Source organism: Punica granatum, chromosome 7 (assembly GCF_007655135.1).
Source record: "Punica granatum isolate Tunisia-2019 chromosome 7, ASM765513v2, whole genome shotgun sequence".
Taxonomy (NCBI): Eukaryota; Viridiplantae; Streptophyta; class Magnoliopsida; order Myrtales; family Lythraceae; genus Punica; species Punica granatum.
The window spans coordinates 7,875,163-7,897,312 of NC_045133.1; the positions used below are offsets into that span (position 1 = coordinate 7,875,163).

A 22,150-nucleotide genomic window follows, 5' to 3' on the forward strand; every position below is an offset into this window, starting at 1 on the left:
ATAAAAGGCAATATAGCCAGGGAAAAATATACGCCATAATGCAACCTTTTACTTTTGTATCAATCTTATCACAATCTTTTAAAATCACACTATATAATACATCGTTTAGAGTGTACTTTCAATCATAGGACAACATTTTGCTTTTGTAATAATTTTATTTCAACCTTTTAAAATTATACTATATAGCACATCATTTAGAGTGTAGTGTCAATTACGGCATGATGTCAAATTTTCCGTGAAAAATTAAACTGAAGGCTGATATAACGCATCCGTGGATGAATAGTGGACCCAGACTCTTGCCACATACGAAATAACTCACATTCTAACCTGTCCAGTACCGTTTTATCCACTCGACTCCATCACCATCAATACCTGACTCCTATTCCCGCTTTTGGACAATCTCCTACCTCATTACATCCCCAAATTTCTTTTCAATTCAGCGATTTGCCCTTTCTCCCTTTCTTCACCCACTTGTTTGCCAGTCTCTCTTCTCACACTTCTCCCTCTTTTATTCCCACAGAAGAAAACGAATTAAGATTTGCATTTCATTTGACAAGTATGGGCTTTCTTTTCCTTTCTAACAATTTTTCAACTCTTATTCAGTATATGAAATGCAGTAAGTTCAATATGAGATTTTTATTTTATTTTATTGATGGTGTGATTGTTTTCAGAAAGAGCAATTATATATGTCAAGTGGCGGGAATGTGATTCGAGTATTGATGGTAAGGGAGTCGGGTGGGTACAAAGGCACCGGCCAAGTCAGAATATGAATTATTCCATATGTGGCAAGAGTCTGAGCTCACTATTTATCCACGTGTGCCCTACATCAACATTCTTTTTAATTTCAAAATTTAACGCCATAATTGATAGTATATCATAAACGATGTGCTATATAGAATAATTTTAAAAGAATATGATAAAATTGATTATGCTATGACATATATTTTTTCCCATATAGTTAATACAAATCCAATCATACTGTCAGCCTTTTGCCTTACAGTTTTTAAACTTGCTATAATTCTCATGATTGTGTCTCTCTTCTGCTTATTATGAATATAAATCTTTCCCTAACCAGGATTGCACCCTTGTGATGCTCTGCTTATTTTGAGAAACGTGCCATTGATACTATGTATATGCAAGATTTTCCATGCTTTCCTTTCATTTATCGAGGTTGCAGTTTCATCATAATTGAAATTTCTGGCTCAAGTTGATGATGCTTCCCGATTCATGCTCCAAAGCTATATTTGCTTGCTCCTCAACTGGCAATCGTAGTTGATTCCTATCACTATGCAATATTGTTATACTAATAAATGGGCAATGGTAGTCTCACAACGAGTATTGAACCCGAGACTTCTTGATCCTCAAGCGATAACATGCTTGACTGCGCTATATCCTCTTTGATAAATTTTGAGGGGAATTCATTTTCCCTACTTTTGTTTTTCAATTGTAATTTGACTGAAACCATGTTTCGATTGATCAAATAATATTGTGCATTTAGACACCTAAAAATGCTGAAACCACTTTCCTGTAAAATCATTTCATTGAAATAAACGGAGTCTAAATTGCACTTTCATTTCTCGTGTTATCTGCATTTTCATATTGCTTGAAGTTTTAGAAATATACATTGCTCAACTGTAACTCTTCCGTATCATCACATCTTACAGACGTTAACACCTTCAGTTTACTTTTTAGATAACCTACAGCTCATATCAAGCGCCCTTGAGGAGATTCGAACCGAGACTCGCAGCCTTTGTAAGGTTTGTCGATGATGCCCTGGCTAGGTTCCACAATAGGATGCCAAGGTTCAGGTTCTCTACCGCCATATAGAAATGGCTCTTCACGTGGATAGATGCGTGGTTAGGTATGGCGTTAGACTCTCAGGAGCGGAGCATAAACATGCACGTCATTAATTATGTTAACGGTAATTTTCCATCTTCGATTCCCGGAAGGGTATTGTCTGCTGAGTCCATCAAGTCCTTAAGATCGAAAGGTTGGGGATTGATCTAAGTGATAAGTCTGCCTACTCTGCGATCGCTCCATTTGATATATTTTTCTTGCTTAGACAATCAATGCTCTAGAGACTTTCCAGGGCTACCTTTAAGACTGGCTTAGCGGGAGTCTCTCATGCTGGTCTTTCACACCACGTGGCGTGTTAAGAGACCAGCGGAAGAAGTCTCTTGTTCATGAGATCCACTCCGTTGTTCCCGTGTAGTAGCGCGAGCCCTATGTGGCAACGTTTGACTTGGACTTTTTTTTCTTAATTAATGAAATCTGTCCCGCTGGGGGCAGCGATCAAATTTCTGGCCATCGGCACCAATAGTCAGATTTTTTCTAAAAATATATATTTTAAAATAAATTAATATTACGATTCATTAATTAATAATTAATATTATTAAGTATTAAATATTATTAATTAATTTTAATTATTTTGAGTTATATTCATTTGAATATAAATATGTACGTGGCCCTCCATCAAGATTTGAAATCAGAGATTGTGACTGGAGGGGGAGTCTTTCTTTTAGTTGAGTTGGTCTCTATCTAACGTGTCGTTTATGTGGCAATGTGGAGTTTAGACTAGAGACTCAAATCAGAGACCTGGGATGGAGATAGTCTAATTGAAGATCTCTCTATGCATTCTTGCGATCTCATGTGGATGCTGTGAACTATAACGGGACGTTTGGTTTGTATGATAGGAATTGAACAAGATTTGAATAAGGGGGAGAATTTGAATTAGAAGGGATTATAATTGAAAATATGGTTCAAATTTTTTTTTTGGTTCGATCTCGGAATGGACAAGCAATGCGTGAAAAGCAAATTTCAAACACTAAGGCCTTGTTTGGTAATGAAGTAAAACCCCATTTGACTCCAACCTTTTAAATTTCAAAAGGATAGAATTTTTCAGTTTTATCTCCCCTTCTCTCTCTTCTATGTTTACTATTCAGCATCTTCATCTTCCCCTCACTGTTCATCGTCCCCAGACCCGCCCTCTCCTTCAACCCGGCGAGATCTGTCCTGATCTCGCCCTCTCCTTCAACCACCCTTACCCTCCACCAAGGCCGCCCTCGTCCCCGACAAGGACTCCTTTCGCCTCGACTTCCTCGCCACCTCCCGACTGGAGCTCCGTAGCCTCCTCAATGACAACAAGAACTTCGAGATCTGCGGGTCCCTCACCTCTTTCGACTGGAATGAGCCTCTTCTCCTCCGCGCATTAGGACCTCCAGCATCGACACCGCCTTTGTCAACCGCTTCCTCGCCTTCCCACTACTGATTCAGCCTTCGAAGGTTCTTGCCCATTAAATCCCGGAGCTTGGAAAGGTTTTGCACCGATTTCCAATATATGCTCAAACGAGATGTCTATTTTGTAGTTCACGTGAGTCCGAGTGTCCGGTTCTTAGGATTTATGACCCTCTTCAAGAAGATCCTTTCAAATCCAATTCTAAAGAAGATTTCAATAGAAAAATGCGATAACTTGGTGGATATTAAAATTGATCATCCAAAGTTGTCGTCTTTCTACTATAAGATCTCAACTGGGGAATGTTGGTAGCGATCTCGATGGGGGGCTAATCACCAGCATCAAGCCCTCACAATTGGGAATCTCTCGGCTCTAGAGAGAATCCGATAATTCTTGCCTTTGTGGGCTAGAATCGAATCATGAGCCGAAGGTATTTCTATCATTTTGCTCTAAATGCTCTGAGGATGTGAGCATTATGTTCAATGTGACCTTTGTGGCCTAAAAACCCCACATTTCTGCAGTCGACTGAGTTGGAGAGGTGAGGGGCGACCGCCGTTGCCCGGAAGGCGAGGGGAGGACAGGCGGTGGCGGCGGCAGCGGCTGATATGGATGACGATGACAAGATCTCGCTTCTGCCCGAGCATGTAAAGCATCGCATTCTCTCCTTCATACCGAGCATCAAGGAGGTGGTGAGGACGAGTTCGCTGTCGAAATCGTGGCTACGGACGTGGAGATCGTTCCAGATCACAGACTTCGATCAATCGCTTATCCTACCGAACTCGGCTATTCACCAATTCGTGGGAGCCAGACGGTGGAAAGAGTAGAGCGAGAGCTTCGTGAGGTTCGTGGACGATAGTTCTAGATTAGGTTGAAGAGCTATTCAAATTCATATGCATTTCAACTAATTGAATGCATGATCTAGTTTAAATGAAATATCCTAACCAGCTAAAGATTGTAAATTAAGATGGCGATTATATATACAAGTTTTAATAAAGAAATGAAAAGAATATTCCATTTCGTTAAATATATCAATTAAATAGTCTTGAATAAATTTTGCATTATAATTCAACATGTTCCCACAAACTATATATATGGAAACAGAACTGAGGTGGATCCAGTATGATAGTTTTAGAAAGCCCAAAATACTAATTGAAATTTTATGGAGTTTATTCTTTATCTTAATAGTAATTGTTAATAACATTTTTTTTTTATTTTAATAAATATTTAACGATAAGATTCAAATAAAATATAATGCATTTTTAATTCTCTAATGCTTTGTTGTTAGTTATAGAATGTTTAATAATTAAAAAAATTTTGATTTTTCAAAATAAATAACTAATATGTGATAAGATTATTATTTTAAATGAATAATATCTTATAAGATGGGAATACAACATAATATTCTTTAAACATTCTAAAAAGATTTTATTACATGAATAATATTTTATAGATATTGACTTTTTAATTATTTTTTATTTTTATAGCTATTACTTAATAAATCACTTTTTTAAGCTTTCGTTTTTAAATAAAAATTTTCTTTTTAAAATGTGGTTATCTCACCACAGAGAAATTTAACCTTTCTCAACTTTTTTTCTTTATGGTTCTCTCAATGCTTTTGAGCGTCGGGAAAATTTTGCAAACGTTTTTCCTGACACTTCCAAAAGCGTCTGCAAGCATTTAGTCGATATAGCTATGCCGACGCTTCTAGAAAGCCATTAGCGTAAACAAATTTAAGCTGAAGCAAATAATACATCGGCATTTTTTACCAGAGACAACACTATATTAAGCATTGCCCTTGTCTTGCTAGGTCGAAGCATTTAGATGTCGACCTTATATGAGATTCAGCGTTGCTTGAGTTGGGCTGACGCTTTAGAGTGTCGGCTTGCCCAGGCTAGGCCGACGAACCATAGCATTAGCCTTGCTTTGGTGGGCTGACGCTCCAAAGCGTCTACCTTGCTGCCCGATGTTTCAACAGGTAGCCTTGCCCAGGCTAGCCCAACCCTTTGAATCATCAGCCCATGCAAGGCTCGGCTGACACATCAAAACGTCGGCCAAGCCCGAGCAAAGGTCTACCCATGTCAATCTTGGACAACGCTCCGAAAGCGTCACTCAAAGATTGCAAGAGTCAATGCTTTGAAAAGCATCGGCAAATACACCCTTGAGATGACACTTTGCAAGTGTCGACACATATCAGTCTTGGGCCGACGCTTTCAAAGCACCATCCAAAGGTTTGGATGCGCCAAACCTTGAGAAGCTTGGCCTAAAAGCACATAGCCAACGCTTTTCCACTAGTAGGCCCAAAAACTCCTTTGCCGACATCTTTTTTAAGTATCGCCAAAGCTGTTATCCATTAAAAAAATGCAACAGCAAAAATATTTTCAAGCTTTTTCATTTTTGTTTTTTGGTTCTGCAAGAACTTAAAAGTTCTTACTCTGCTACATCATTGCACATATATACAATAGTCTCTCTCATCCAACGATTTCATTTTTACCCCCTCTTAGTACTTTACAGTTCATATAATTCCTGCTCTTGTATTCATTTTTTTTTTCAGCTTCTGCAGTAGTGATTCCATTAGTACAGTGCAACGGACTTGTTAGAAGAAGTGCTCAACAACCTTTCGTGCTCGGAGGTTCAGAGGACAGGGATGAAGCTGATAATATATCAAGTCATGACAAAGTCGAATCAAGTAATGATCTCGTCTAAAATCTGATGAAGGCTGTGGGGGACTGTCGACCTAAAAGGATTCATCAGCTTTCTGGACCAAAAGCCAGCAGAAGGCGCAGCAAACGTTGTTCGAATCATCAAAGATGTTGACGAGGCATATAGGTCTTGATACATGATAACACCGGAGGGGCAAGTGAATTGAATTATCTTGTTTCGAATTCATTTGAAAGTGAGTAATTTGTTTGCAAAAATTTTTAAATTAAAGTTGTTAGTTCTAAATGAATTGAATTCTTGTTAAATCTGATTGATTTTGGCCCAATTTGAATTCGAATGTAAATCTTGCGTTTTTAAAACAAAATTTTGTGTCATTTTGATATTAGAAAACAAAATTCAATTAAATTCTTGTAATGAATTGAATTATTGCATTTTTTAGGATTTCAAATTATATATATATATATATATATGAAAACAAAACACAACCCAAATGTTCACGCTGCTACTGTAACGACACGAAAATCCAGTAGTAGCCTAAATTGTCATTTTTTTTCCAAACAAATAATAAACTATAACTCAAGAAAATGCCAATCCTTCAACTTATAAAAAAAAACAGCAATTCATCAACTAATCAAGCCGACCTACTCTAAAATACATTAAGAAAATAATTCCTTCCCAAAAGATTTTTTAATATATTTATCGCGACAATTTACAAATAGCTAAAAGAATTATTTGAGACCATAACCCATTCAGACACATTTTGTACAAAAAGAACACCTGAAAGATAACCAAAGCTCCCTACATAGTCCTCCGAGCTTATCCCAAATATCAAAAGTGGGTATCTTGCGCAGCTAGTAGTTTATCTGTAAAATATATGCAGAATGTGAGCTGCATTCCAGTAAGCACAAGATGCTATAGCAAAATGAACTAATATTAAACAAATAAAAATATTTTTAAACAACCAAATAATTCATTTAGATAATACAAGCATACTCAAATCCGTTATTTAATTTACCGACACGGAACATTATATAATATATCTAAATAACTAAATTCATTCTTAAATAATCAATTGTCTTTATAGCCACACAATAATATAACTAATCCTTAACTCAGCACCCCATAACAAATTCATACAAACACTTACCACACTAATCTCTAGCAAATAACACTGCTTTTACATAACAATTTCAGGCAATCTCAACAATCATCACATTTACTATAATCAGACCAGACAAATAATATATAGCACAATCAAACAACATAGTCATAAGGTCGCATTCCCTCGCGACAGAGTTAAAATGGTACCGTGACCCCTCGCATCTCATCAATCTTAATTCCTCATATCTATGCACACGCGAATTTCGTCTCATCGGGGCACGCATGTACGCGCCTATGCAACTCGGCTTGGGAGTGTCCACCTTCCTAGGAGACGCACGATGGACACACGTGAGAAAAGAGTCGCCACTTCCTGTTTACGACCCGAAGGTCGAGGGCCAGTGAGTTGCCCGAGTCTAGGGGTATGGAATACACTTAGTATACTGAGGCAATAGTATGTACGGAACCGAAAATTTCGAATTCGAGGGTTCTATTACGTGTAGGCTTATATCCCATACGTCCTTCCGGTACTCTAATTTGCTAGGCTTGCCATTTTATTTATTTACCGCACGATTTAGGGTTGCACTTGACTCGCCCGTTTTGACACCGTAAATTCTAAGAAATGCTCCGACCGTCCATTCTCCGACCGGGATTCTTACGTGAATAAATGTGCAAAATAAATCCTCACATTGTTCTCTCAAATAAGAATATAAATTACAACGATTGAATCTCAATCAGTTCGTGTTCGGTCATTATTCCACTCGTGCTCACCATGTGGTTTGAAAAGACTGAAATTAAAATTAAGATGCGCGCTCAGTGATTGGGGGATTAGACCCCGTGATCGATGGTTAGGGACGTTAGACCCCGTGTGAATCGTATCATAAAGGATCGGGCTTGACCCGCATAACAAACAAGTGCAAAAATGTAACAAGTAAGCACAAATAAGCAAACAATGGGGTTTTGTTATTGTCGAATTTATGTGGGTTAACCGATTATTAACGGGGATATCTTGGCATGCAAATCCTATCCTAAAGCAAACAAAGTGGTGTGATGGAGAGGGCATGTAGCATTCAGGATTATTATAGTGGACCCAACAAACACGATGTTTGTAATCAAGTCTCGAATATGTGGGTTATTTTTAAATTGTTCTGTATCGTGACAATGTGGCTTTTACAGATTAAGAGTATTTTCACCTAAAACCCAAAACCTAACACTTTGCTTGATTATTTGCCCACATTTGGTTAAGTCGAGTTTGAGGTTAATCTATTTTTTGAATTTTAACCCGTTCTAAACACAATCTTAGGGAAATGGGAGCATGAAACACCGCTAAGGCATCGGCGGATCAAGAACCGATAATCATGCCCTTGAACCGAAAAATATGTGTGTGTGTAAAAAATCAAGATCACATGACACGGACTGTCGAAAGTCAATAACCGATGTCGATCGACCCCTTGGATCCATCAGGGTTGTGAAGACCCCGAAAGAGCCGAGAAACTGGTCGCTCTGTCCGAAAGTGGTCCAAAGAGGACTCGTATATCCCGACTTGAGCCGCCTAAAATTAGGCTTAGGCTTAAGTCAAGATATACGAGTACTCCGTAGATATCCATGCTACGCTTGACATGTATCTTGGTGTTTTTAAAAATTGTGAATTTTAAAAGGACATGGCCAACAGTTCTTGAACTGTCGACGCGATTACAAATTATTGACCGGTTCGTGCAATTTATTTAAAAGAGTTGAGTGATTTATTTTAACCAAGTTTAAAGTCCTGATTTCCCCGAGTGTGTGGAATTTTAAGTTAATTAAAACTTGCCAAATGTTTTAGTTTACGGATTTCGAGCCATCGAAATGGCCATTGGTGGACCGCTCGATAAACTCTAATTTCCGACCGTCTTGGGGTTAAATCAAATTCTTAATCAACTTTATGTGATTAAACCGATTCATGTGAGGTTTTAATCAAAAACACATTCAAACATTCCAAGCACACAAATATAGGCAAAATGATCACAATAAAATTAACTTGTCGGTGTTAAGTCCAAGTGATTAATTATACCGTTTTGGTGTATTCTTGCCTTAAATTCTATGGGTTTACGAAGCGATTTGTCTAAATTTAATGCATTTAACTTATGATTTATCATCCAATCAAAACTACACAAAGTACAGTTGCATACGATCATATATCACTCACGATCATAACACACATATCATAAATTGCTCAAGGATAGAATTAGAATAATTTAAAAAGAACAGGGACTGATTTGGAAATTTGGCTAAAAATCCTGGGGACTAAACTGAAACAGATTGAAAAGTTCCTTGAATGATTGAAAAATTCTGAAAAATTCAGGGACTGCTTGGAAAAAGCTAAAATGGCCCAGGACTTGTATAAAACGAATTTGGAAGTTGGGGGCTGATCTGAAAAGTGGAAAATGTTCCAGGGACTAAAATGAAACAGAATGAAAAGTTCCCTTGAGTGATTGAAAAATTCTGAAAATTTCAGGGACTGATCGGAAAATGCTAAAAATGACCCTGGACTGGTTTGAAACGCATCAGAAAGTTCAGGACCGATTTGAAGAGTGGAAAATATTCCAGGGACTAAATTGAAACAGAATAAAAAGTTTCCTGGACTGATTTGAATCGTCTGAAAAATTTAGGACTGCGCAGAAGATACTGAAAATGGCCCGGGACCTGTTTGAAACGGATTCGAAAGCTTGCTATTCTTTCTATTCTTCTGTTTGCTTTCTGCTATCTCTGTTGTCTCTGCAGGTTTCATTGCCGAGGAGAAGCATGGAAAAGGAAGGAAACGGGAAGGAGAGGGAAGGGTGTCTTGTACTCAACCTTGTTCAGCTGAAGCAAAGGGAACAGAAAGTGAAGGGCTGTGACCAGCAGTCAATGGGGATGATCCGAATTTTTCTGAGCTGCTCATGAACATTTGAGTCTTTCTGATATTTTTTCTTAATCCCTACATAGGTCAGGCACATCCTCGTAAAATTTGGAATTCGTTTGACCTTGGGAATTACCCGAAACAATTTTTCTTCGACAGCTGACCAAAACCGGGAGATTTGGTTCTGATCTGTAAGGAAATCTCCAATTCTGTACAAATCTAGCTTAAAACATATTCTCTTTCTTTTTATTTTCTGAATCTTCAGTGAATTTGGAATCCATTGACGTTGGCCATGCTTGAAAATACGAAGAATTGAATTTTTTTATGGATTTTCTCCCTCCACTAGCAGGGTCTGTCCCGGTTTAACAGTTTCGGGCATGGTGCGCTCAAAAATTCATAACTCTCTCTCCGTATTGAATCCTGGAATGAATGACCCGTCAAATTGAACCTAACTCGATTTCCTAGGTCAAACATATGAAGTTCACCCTTTTAGGTTCAAGATTGATCATGATACGATGCGTCGAATCCCATGCTTGAGCTGCTGTATTCACTGTTTGGGCACCCCAGCTCCTACGAATTTTATCTCTTTGCTCGAATGGGCTTTCGATGTGATTTTTGTGTTGAAATGTCCCTGACTCACCAAATCTTGATCTAAAAATACTGAACTTGGCTCTAGGACCCATGAAGATAGTCGTTCTCACCGAAGAAAACGATACAGAGATGTGAGTTCTTCTTTTTCCACTGTCTTCGGTTTGAATGTCGATCATTCGTGTTTTACTCTTCGGGATCAACTATATGTGCCACAAAATTCCATATGTTGCCCTCGCCATTTTTGTTAGAGGTCTAGAATCCTAATTGAGAGCTTTGCTGATGTCCTGTTTTAGAGCCGGTGGACCAAAATGGGGTGCTGACAGCTTGCCCCTCTTTAGTTGCATGCTCAATTAGAGGATGTAGTCAAAGATTATGAGAAACACCCCTTTTGATCTCGGCGACCGCCTTTGGCTTCCCTGATAGCCACTGGTCCTCTTGCTTTGAATGTGTGGGAGAAAATTATGCGAATGTATAAACCTTGTGTGGGGAAAATGGAAGAATCGGGCTTAGGAAGTGGAAAGGTACGGGAAAGTAGTAAACATAGGACCCGAAATCCGAAAAGAAGTAAACACCAGTAAACATTGGACCCGAAGTCCGGAAAGCAGTAAACATCGGACCCGAAGTCCGGAAAGCGGTAAACATCGGACCCAAAGTCCGGAAGGCAGTAAGAAAGCAATAAACATCGGACCCGAAGTCCGAAAAGCAGTAAGAAAACAGTAAACATCGGACCCGAAGTTCGGAAAGCAGTAAATGTGGACGCGGAGTCCGGAAAGCAGTAAATGTGGTCGCGGAGTCCGAAAAACAGTAAATGTGGACGCGAAATCCGGAAAGCAGTAAATGTGGACGTTAAGTCCGGAAATCAGTAAACATGGACGCGAAGTCCGCGAACACGAAGTCCAGGAAGCAGTAAATGTGGATGAGAAGTCCAGAAAGCAGTAAACGTGAACGCAAAGTCCGAAAAACAGTAAATGCGGACGCGAAGTCCGGAAAGCAGTAAATGGGGACGCGAAGTCCGAAAAGCAGTAAATGTGGACGCAAAATTCGTGGACGCAAAGTCCAGAAAGCAGTAAATGGGGACGCGAAATCCGGAAAGCAATAAATGCGGACGCGAAGTCCTGAAAACAGTAAATGGGGACGCGAAGTCCGGAAAGCAATAAATGTGGATTTTGAGTCCACTGCTGCTTAGAGGTTGGGTTGCCTGACTGGACCTGGCCTCCCCCTTTTGGTAGGCTTGGGGTTTTTTTTGGGCCCCCGATGTTGCCTAGGCCTGCTTTGACGACCCAGATTGTGCATAACCTTTCGGCTGTTCAGTTAATATAGTCGTTCGATTTATATCAGGTTGTGCGTTTGTGACCATTCCGGCCACGGAAATAGCAAAGAGAGCCAGTTCTGGTTCGATCCTCCAACATCAGATCGATTGTCCCCAAAGCCAGATTTTGCCCCGAGAGCCGGACCTTCGGACATATCTTCTTCATTCCGAAAAACACCCCGCTCCGTTTCTTCGTGCGCGATCATTAAGTGAATCCTATATTCATGTTCAATAGAGGATCATGGTGAGAATATTTGACCGGATTGTTGAGAATTCCGGATTGAGACCCATGATAAATTGGTGGACCTTCTCCTTTTCTCGTCGTGCCGCAGATTGAACTGCTGCATCACACGTGTAGGTTGGAATTACCTTGAGAAAATTCTTGAGTTCATCGTAAAGACCCTTCAATTTGGAGTAATAGTTGGTGATAGATCTCCGTTCTGGTTACAAAAGACAAATCAACACATGACACAGTTATCTGTAAATCTCTCTCATGGTTGAAGATCCATGCATGACACCAGCATGGAGTTACAGACTTGCCATTAGTTGCTCCATCAATAGATCGGCCATGGCTGATTTCTCGACCATCCTGTCCACAAACCCTAATTTATTCTTTGCCTGCTAGCAAAGTTGTGCGCATAGCATAGGACCACGTGATCGATGTAATTGCGCCCATTGAGGAGACACGAAACGAGCTGCGTTCCTGGATGATATGAGGCACTCAAGGACAAGGCAGCAAAGGTATGGCTGTAGAGGCATGCAGATTTTCGTCATCCTTTGCCATCTTAGTGAACAAAGGAATTCAGTTATGGGACAGGCGACTATAGGAGGGGAGAAAGGTAAGTATTAGGAGCACCGCTCTGATACCATATAACATGTCTAGATTGAGCTGATGAATTAGCCGATTTTTGAATTGAGTACCGTGATAAATATAAAATACATTTTTACATGCTAGATGGAGAAGAGAAGAAAATCTCTCTAAATAAGAAAGGAAGAAAAGCTAGCCTAAAATCGAGGAATACAACTAAGCTAATATATACAAGAGAATCATATACGATACAAAGGAAACACGAAAAATATTCTATTCGTAATAGGAGGATTGTATTGTTATGTATGAGGTTTTCCACTCGTGCATCTGATTAATGTAATTCCAATTTTATAAAGACATGTTCTTCATTATTTATTATACTCTAAAACGTAAAAAAAAAAAATTCTCGCACTTCGCGAGTAAACATTAAGTTGTGTGTAGTTTTATAATTGAGTAGAGTTGAGTTTTGATTTTAATTAGATTATAATAATTGTATTGTTGAATTATAAAAAAAATGTAAAAAAAATGAATAATTCAGAAAAAGTAATTATTGTGATGCTGAGTTGTGGAAAAAATAATGAATAGTTGAGAGAATTTAATATTAAAAATGGAATCGAATTATTAAAAATTAAAGAAAAATAAAAAGTAATAATTGTATTGTTGAATTAAAAATAATTGGAGTATAGTTAAAATTGATTTCTAAAACTAAAGGGACCAATGTTTTCTTATAAAATAAAAAATACTAGTTGTTGAATAAGTATTAAAAGCAATTTTGAGGGGAAAAAATCTTTCAATACATTAAAATATTTCTCCATAAGTATATGTCATATAAAATTAATATTCGTTAGAAAAATAATTAGAGAAATTAAAATAAAATTCATAATGTTAGTTAAGAGTGATCGGTTTCGGGTACCCTGTCTTTTTCATGATACCCGGACCCCACCTTGTAAGGGACCGGTTCCAAGATTTTAGAACCAGACCCTACCCTGTTGAATCATGGAACCGAAACCTATCCGGAACCTGTATTATACCACAGGTTCCGGGTACCCTATTAGAACCTGTAATTTTTTTTTGTCTCGCTAAATGAAACCCGAAATATCCTACCCATAATCAGTAATCACGGCAAGAATAATATCAACATAAATTTAGATTAATCCACAACAATAAAAAATAATGTCTCATTAATCCATCCACAAAACTAAATATCTATAATACGATTTTACACAACAAAATGTAATATTTCCTTACAATACGTCCATAATGGATTAATACGGTCCATGAACTAAAAATTTTATCTATCCAAAAGCAGAAAAATCACACTTTAATCTTGAGAAAAAATATAGGATTAGAAAAAGATAACTCAGAAGATCTCATCTGATAGGCAGGGGAGGGGAATTGTAAAGTCCCTGACCAACTTTGTCTATTGTTGCTGCACCAATGGAGAAAATTGCCACATTTTGATGTCTACAGTCTGCTGATATATGGCTGGAAAGTGACCAAACGTCTAAGCACAGAGAGATTGCCACACGTGTTGGCGCAGCAACAGATAGATGCATACATACCAGAAATATATGGACACATATAAATATACAATGTTATTTTTCATACACATGTTATCAGCAGACTGCAGTTATCTTGTACACATATAATAAAGCATGTTATCTTGTACCATACACATGTCGTGAATATCACACTGTACATACTCGCAACTTATTTTAATTGTTTGTAGTAAATTAACTGGCATAACGAAATACATGTTATGTGCCACATGTCAAAACTAAGCCAAATGTCATTATTCTGTGTGAAGCACAAACACAAATCAACCAATTTCCCATACTGCCTTCGGTCTAACCATCTAAGCACATGTCTGCCAAAAGCCTAACCCTAGCTGAAAATTTAAATAAACAAAAGTAAGATAAAAGAAAAAAATAGAGACTAGGCTCACCAATCTCCTATGAAGCCAACCCTGTTAGCTGCGCTGGCTGTGAACAGCCGTGAGCTATATCAGCCTCCTGGGAATCACCTCCAGGTAGTGATTTTGTTTGACATGCTCTGCTGTAGGCTAAAATCAGAAGTATTGAGAATCAGCTGAGTGAAGCCCTTCGTTCAAATGAAAGTAGATCAAAATTTGGCCCAGATTCGGGGAATGGAGTACCAACAGGTGGGGATAAAGTGCTGAAAGCAGTTCCTATGAAGTTGTTTTTCGAAATCATAAGAAAATTCCTATGGATCACTCACCACTCGGGGATTTCCTTATCAACTGGAACCGCCCCAAGAGAAAACAGAGCAGCAAAGGTCAGCAATTCCTATGCCTAGGTGAGCAGCGGAGTCTAGACGAGAATCTCACCGGGGAAAGGGAGCTTGAAGGAGAGTCGGAGACGAGAGCGACAGAGAGGAGCCGGAGTGGAGAGTCGGAGTCGAGAGTGACGGATTTGGAGTAGAAAAGAAGCTCAGTGGGAAAGAGAGCCGGAGTGGAGAGTCAGAGACGAGATGCGACCGACGGATAGGAGCTGGAGTGGAGAGTCGGAGACGAGAGGAACTGGAGTCGGAGACGAGAGGAACTGGAGTCGAAGACGATGACGATTTGCGATTTAGGGTTCCTCTTCGCTCTTCTTTCCTGTCTTCAATCTTCCCGACTCTGTTAGTCTGTAATACATACTAACTTTACCTTTCTTTTTTTTCTTTTTTTTTTAGTAATTATCATTCGGTTTCGGTTTCGATTCTGGGTACCCTGTAGGTTGGAATCGGAACCGGAACCGAATTTTACCGGTTCCTTATTTTGATACCCGAATCGTATCCTATTTTCAATATGAGCTACCCGAATCCTACCCTAACGGGTAGGTTTCGACCGGTTCCGGATATACCCGGTATCTGTCCACATCCCTAATGTTAGTTAAGCAGTAAGCGCACATGTTGAAAGAAGAGTGACTTGAATGCTCAATTTTCTGGGACTGCAGCAGCGATATGTCCCACGATTTTGCTTTTAAGAAAGGGACGGATGGGGGCACGGACCCCAAAAGAAGAGCAAAAATGGGGTGACAAGGAAGGACGGATGGGGGCACGACCACCCCAGCTTACCATTTGAGCTACGAGATCATCGACCACTTGCATCCCTCAAATCGATAGGAATCTTGGGATTTTAAACGATTCAGTTCATGGGGAGAGAGGAGTCCTCTCGCCAAACGCTTTAGTGGACGTTGGCAACCGCGATTGGGGTGTTGGTCCTCGGCACAGTGAGTCTCCCTCACCCTCTCTCCTTCCCGGCTTTGTCTCTCTCTCTCTGTTTTTTTTTTTAATTAGCTCAAAATAATTATTAATTTAGAGGGACGTCCGGAGCCGCCTTGCGCCGGAGGGCGAGGGGAGGAGAGGCGGCCGCGGCTATGGATGACGATATAATCTCGAGATTGCCCGAGCATTTGAAGCATCGCATTCTCTCGTTGATACCGGGCATTAAGGAAGTAGCGAGGACCAGTTCGCTGTCGAAGTCGTGGCTACGGACGTGGCGATCATTTCAGATCACTGAGATCAATCCATGGTTCATCATGCCACGCGAGGCCATCGATGACATCTTCAAGAGCGGGCGGGGAAACGTGCACAGCGAGAGATTCGTCAGGTTAGTCGACGATATCCTTATGAGGTCCCGCGATGGGATGCCGCGGTTCGTGATCTACGTGACCTTCGACATGATTCCTCACGTCGGGAGATGGGTGGATTTGGCTTTAGACTATCGTGTTCAGGAGCTGAGCATTGGGATCCTTAATGGCAAATTTCAATTTCCAGATCCCGCAAGGGTTTTGTCTACTAAGTTCATCAAATCCTTATCATTAAGTGGGATAAAGGTTGATGGAATCAGCGCCGTGAGTCTGCCTTCTCTGCTGTCGCTCCAATTGTACAATAGCGTTATCAACGAAGAGATGTTTCAGAGACTCATCGGGGGCTGCCCTCTAGTTGAAGATCTTACTGTATTCCGCTGCAATCCCTTGTCCGAGATCGAACTCTCGAATCTCAATTACCTCAAGAGAGTGAATCTGGGTACTTGCCGCCCTGATCTTAATGTAAGAATTAAAGCACCGGGATTAGAAAGGTTCGAATTTTCTCACCAATTGACAATCGAACGGGTAGGCGGTTTGGTATTTGATGTAAGTCCGAGCGTCGCTTAGAATTGGCGAGGATGAACAAGAGTGACGAGTGGTTCTGTCATTTACTATCCAAATTCCCTCTGCTAGAAAGCTTGACACTTGAATTATTCGCATCATTGAGACGAATCAGGATCTCGAATCCACTCTTGAAGAAGATCTCAATAGAAAGTTGCTTTCACTTGGAGGATATCAGAATTGATACCCCAAAATTGTTGTCTTTCCGTTATGAGAATCACTACCATATAAGCCGGTGGACGCTGCCCTTCATATGGACAGACAATACTCCTTATAGTTGTGCCTTTGGATTGGAGATTTCTTTTGATCAGGATCCTCCTGGGCTGTGTTTGGAGAAGCTCCAGAAATTCCTCATTGGATGGTCTGCTACATTTAGATGCCTCGAATCAACCGTGTGTCTCTGCCAGGTAGGGGATCAAACAGTAGCAATTTGACTCATTCCTCTGCTGTCAAGGTTTACTGCTTTCGCTTGTTCTCATTATTAATTTCCTGTTGTCTACTTTTCCTTATTTCTTATTTACTTGAAGCATGGCGAGAGAATTGACGAAGATATGAAGAAGAAATTGGCTTTATCAGCTCCTGGGATACAATATATGATTTTCGAGTTCTTTCCTGAGGCATCCCAATCCCAGGATATCAAGTTCCTTATTCTGGATTGCTTGTTTCATACTTGCCGACCTACAAGTGTTATTCTCAGGGTGCCAGATCCTTTACTAGAGGTACAATCTCTTCCCATCTTCTCGGGTCTATAACCCATGAAAACTGCTGATAATAGACTATATGGTTAATACAAACCTGAATGTACTGTCAGCTGTTTGCCTTTTAGTCTTTGCGTGCGGGCTATAATCCTCAGATTTGGAAAAGAATGCTTTCTTTGAACTTGTTTCTGATCCACATGATACTTAATTATCCATGTAGTTAATCTGCAAGGCATTTGCACGCAAGGAGGAGGATCCTGACTATCCTGACTGCTGTTCCAGTGCTGGGGGGTCTTCGTGTTTTTGTCACGGGCTTAAAGACGCGAAGATTGACTGGTTTGAGGGTACCCACCATGGTAGACCTTTAGACTGGAGCACCTTGTGCAGTCTGCTGCCCGTTGAAGTTTGGATTAGATTGCAGTGGTGGGATTAGCAACGGGACACTGCTGGACGATCCATGTTTTCCTGTACGGAATACACTTTTTAGTGAGCTGTGTAATAAATGCAGAACATAAGCAGCTTCGTAGAGTGCAGGATGAGTCCTTTTAATTGGAAACAAATAGTTATGGCTGTGTCTGGTTTGGTGCTTATGCACCTATCCTATCTTCAATGCAGAAACGGAGTTAGAATTTTTAGTCAGCCGGAGTAACATAAAGAGTTAAAATCATTTGTTAATGCTCAAAAATTCAATCGGGGGCAAATTACATATATGATCTACGTTCACATATACTTAGGAGCAAAAATCCTAATATCTTTTATTAACGACAACAAGAAATTTGGAAAAATTTATTTGAAAATGATGGGTTTGGGGAAGCCGCAAAAAGTGCATTCCGTACAGGAAAGCAATGGGTTTGTCCAGCATAGTCCCGTTGCGAAACCCACCACTGCAATCTAATCCAAACTTCAATGCGCAGCAGACTGCACAAGGTGCTCCAGCTTAAAATTCCACCATGGCGGAAGGCTCCCTCAACCCTTCCAATCTTCACATCCTTTAAGCTCGTGACAAAAACACAAAAACCCCCCACCAGCACCGGAGCAGCAGTAGGGATAGCCAGGATACTCCTCCTTGCGAGCGAATGCCTTGCAGATTGACTACGTACATAGGCAAATCAGTAACTGGTGGATCAGAAACAGCTGACAATATATTCATTCAGATTTGTATTAACCATATTGTCAATTATCAGCCGTTTTCATGGGTTATAGACCCCAGGAGATGGGAAGAGATTGTACCTCTAGTAAAGGATATGGCGCCCTGAGAGTATAAGGAAATAGATTGCCTGGGAATTGGATGCTTCAGACAAGAAAGGATATGGCGCCCTGAGAGTATAAGGAAATAGATTGCCTGGGAATTGGATGCTTCAGACAAGAACTCGAAAATCATATATTGTGTCCCAGGAGCTGATAAGGCCAATTTCTTCTTCATATCTTCAATAACCACGCGCCCCTTCAAGTAAATAACAAGAAGGAAACGGTCGCAGCAGGAAATTAATAACGAGAACAAGCAAAAGCATAAACCTCGACAGCAGCTGAACGAGTCAAATTGCTACTATTCGATCCCCTACCTGGCGGAGACACACGGTTGGTTCGAGGCATCTAAATGTAGCTGACCATCCAATGAGGAATTTCTGAAGCCTCTCGAACCACAGCCCAGAAGGACGCTGTTCAAAAGAAATTTTGAATCCAACGGCACAGCTATAAGGAGTATTGTCTGTCCATATGAAGGGCAGTGTCCTCAGGCCTATACCGTAGTAATCCTTACAACAGAAAGACAACAATTTTGGGGTATCAATTCTGATCTCCTCCAAGTCAAAGCAACTCTCTATTGAGATCTTCTTCAAGAGTGGATTCGAGATCATGATTCGTCTCAATGATGCGAATAATTCAAGTGTCAAGCTTTCTAGCAGAGGGAATTTGGAAAGTAAATGACAGAACCACCCGTCACTCTTGTTGATGCTCGTCAATTCTAAGCAAGTGACGCTCGGACTTACATCAACTACTAAATCGTCTAACTGTTTGATTGCCAAATTGTCAAAAAAAAAAAATTCGAACCTTTCTAATCCCGGTGCTTTAATTCTTACAAACTTAAGATCAGGGCGGAAAGTAGCCAGCTTCACTCTCTTGAGGTAATTGAGATTCAAGAGTTCGATCTTGGACGAGGGTTTGCAGTGGAATACAGTAAGATCTTCAAGTAAAGGGCAGCCCCGGATGAGTCTCTGAAACATCTCATTGTCAATATGGGAAGATGACAATTCGAGCAACCGCAGAGAAGGCAGGCTCACGGCGCTAATCCCATCAGCCTTTATCCGACCCTCCAATGTTAAGGACTTGATGAACTGAGCAGACAAAACCCTTGTGGGAACCGGACATTGAAACTTGTTAGCAGAATCGTAGATGATCGCAATGATCAGCTCCTCAACACGATTGTCTAAGGCCAAACCTACCCATCTATCGACGTGAGGAATCATGTCTACGGTTGCATTGAGCCTGAACCGTGGCATCCCATCTCGGGACCTCATGAGGGCATCGTCAACTAACCTGACGAATCTCTTGGTGTCCTCGTTTCCCCGCCCAGTCCTAATGATGTCCTGGATGTTCACCTGGTAGGACGAGCCATGGTTTGAAATCAGTGATCTGGAACGATCGCCACGTCCGTAGCCACGACTTTGACAGCAAACTGGTCCTAGCTACTTCGTTAATGGCCGGTATGAAAGAGAGGATATGATGCTTCACATGCTCGGGCAAGCTCGAGATTATATCATCATCCATAGCCGCCGCCACTGTGTCTCCTCCCCTCGCCTTCTGGTCCAAGGCGGCGTTTTCAAGTCCCCTCCCTCCGCCTTCTAAGGATCTCTATAAATTCTATTCCATCACAGTTGTCAGTCATTGTAATTAACTGAATGTAATGCTTTATTTACTTCCATATTTAATTCTCACTTTCCCCTCCTACGATACCATTTGCTTTCTTGTCTAGATGACATTTAAGGGAAAAAATTGCAGAAAAAGAACACTATATAAATAAATAAATAGAAGTTCATGAATTTCTAAGATGAAAAAGTCTCTTTATCGTTTCATTCACTATCTAGTCTTGGCAAAATCTTATATTTTGTAAATTATAAAGAACAAATCAAGTTTTCTTTTCCTTTGCTGTAGAAAAATCATTTTTGCGTAAAAAGATCAATGCAATTTCCTTGAATGAAAATTTCAAATACCCCTATATGATTTAACTTGTAAAGTAATAATTGATTCATTTACTTATTCTTTCTTTTACGATTTATTTATAACTTCTCCAGATAATATCCATATGATCCGCATGGGACTATATCTTTTGCTAAAAAGAGTACATATAATTCTGGTACTTTAAAGAAAAAAAGAGCGTATCTAATTTAGGATAATATTTCTTACTCCTTTGTATGACATTGTCATTGAGAGGTAACTCAAGTATTATTTCGGAAAATGCACATGATTCACTTATATATGTTTTCAGGTTTAGGCAAAATTAGTATATTCAAAGATCGACTTGATAGGGCCATAGCTTCGTGGAGTGCGTAATATCTTCAAAGTGCCTTTATGCCTAATTTAAAATTAATTTAGTTGTATGTGGATGATACACTATCAATGATTTTGAGTCTTGTTATTTTGTCAAAAGAGATCATTCAGATTGAAGGTCCTCTTGAATTAATATTTTCGGGCTCATATTTTGTGTCCTTGTGGTTGTTATTTTTGCTATCATGTTGTGATTCATAAGGCATATCATTTATTGTGCAAAAGAAGCACATCATATCGCATATTATTCGAATAAAACAACTCATGCGTTACTTTTATGGAATATAAGCTAAATCAAATTTAATTTTTTATATGTCATGATATTTAGAAACTCAACTTATCCCTATTGATTTAGTTTGAGTCGAGTTGGCTCACTTTGAAGTAAAGCGCTCTTAATCGTGAATTTTTTCCCAATCACAAAACTCAAATCTCATGCCTTGTTGTAGGGAAATAAGTGGCGAATGGCAACCAATACATGTTGCTCAAATTTCTTTTTTCGGTTGCGTAAACAAAGTGACAAATAACTATGAAATAATATCTTTTCGGTAGATTATATGAAATAATATATTCACAATAAGGTCACGTGGTGAATACAATATAATATACTGTTATTTTTATTCACAATAAGGCCACATTGTAAACAAAGTATATGGGAAATTGAAAATTTGGAACAATAGGAAAGCTGGTAATATGGAAGAGTTTGATTCAAGTATTAAATTGCAGGAAAAGTGAAGATTTGAAGGAAAATATAATTAAAGAATCATTTTCTCTGGATTGTAGGTTAAAATGAGAAATTGTTGTTCTTGATAAATATTTGTTCTCCATGTTCATATGGTTTTCTATTTTAGTCATTTTTCCATTTTTTTATCGTTTACATCATATATTTTTGAATCATTTTCTATTTTAGTCCTTTTTTCATTAAACTCTTTTGCTTACTTTTTTATCTTCATCCCTTCGTCAAAATCTTTTATTGAAGAAAATTTTAATTTTGATACTCAACATTATTTTGGTAGATAAGATGTGGATCCCATAACCGTAATTTAATGGAGGACGGAAGTGAACATAATGAATGACGTCGATAACAAATCTGAATGAAAATAAAAGGTTTAAGATGAAAGCGACAAAACGGTTCGAGGCTAGGGAATAAAAAAGATTTTTTATTTATCGATAAAGAAGGGTTT

The 22,150-nt window shown here is 39.4% G+C and overlaps 2 protein-coding genes and 2 long non-coding RNA genes across 4 annotated transcripts; 3 read left to right on the forward strand and 1 right to left on the reverse strand.

The window, feature by feature from the left end:
• The first annotated feature begins 2,874 nt into the window (after window positions 1-2,874).
• Window positions 2,875-4,258, forward strand: LOC116214199. Its single transcript, XR_004158252.1, has 2 exons — window positions 2,875-3,662; window positions 3,754-4,258. It is a non-coding gene; the product is annotated as an uncharacterized LOC116214199 (long non-coding RNA).
• Window positions 4,259-13,724: 9,466 nt separating this feature from the next.
• On the reverse strand, window positions 13,725-15,410 carry LOC116214202. The gene is made up of 3 exons (XR_004158253.1): window positions 14,922-15,410; window positions 14,520-14,636; window positions 13,725-14,059 (listed from the first exon to the last, which is right to left on the reverse strand). It is a non-coding gene; the product is annotated as an uncharacterized LOC116214202 (long non-coding RNA).
• A 544-nt stretch (window positions 15,411-15,954) lies between these two features.
• On the forward strand, window positions 15,955-16,734 carry LOC116214366 (F-box/LRR-repeat protein At3g26922-like). The gene has a single exon (XM_031549782.1). It carries the CDS (start codon window positions 15,955-15,957, stop codon window positions 16,732-16,734), a length of 780 nt encoding a protein of 259 aa, XP_031405642.1.
• Window positions 16,735-16,738: 4 nt separating this feature from the next.
• Window positions 16,739-18,065, forward strand: LOC116214200. Its single transcript, XM_031549535.1, has 3 exons — window positions 16,739-17,135; window positions 17,256-17,447; window positions 17,647-18,065. The coding sequence occupies exons 1-3, from the start codon at window positions 16,746-16,748 to the stop codon at window positions 17,857-17,859; spliced, it is 795 nt and encodes a 264-aa protein (XP_031405395.1). The 5' UTR covers window positions 16,739-16,745; the 3' UTR covers window positions 17,860-18,065.
• The last annotated feature ends 4,085 nt before the right edge of the window (window positions 18,066-22,150 follow it).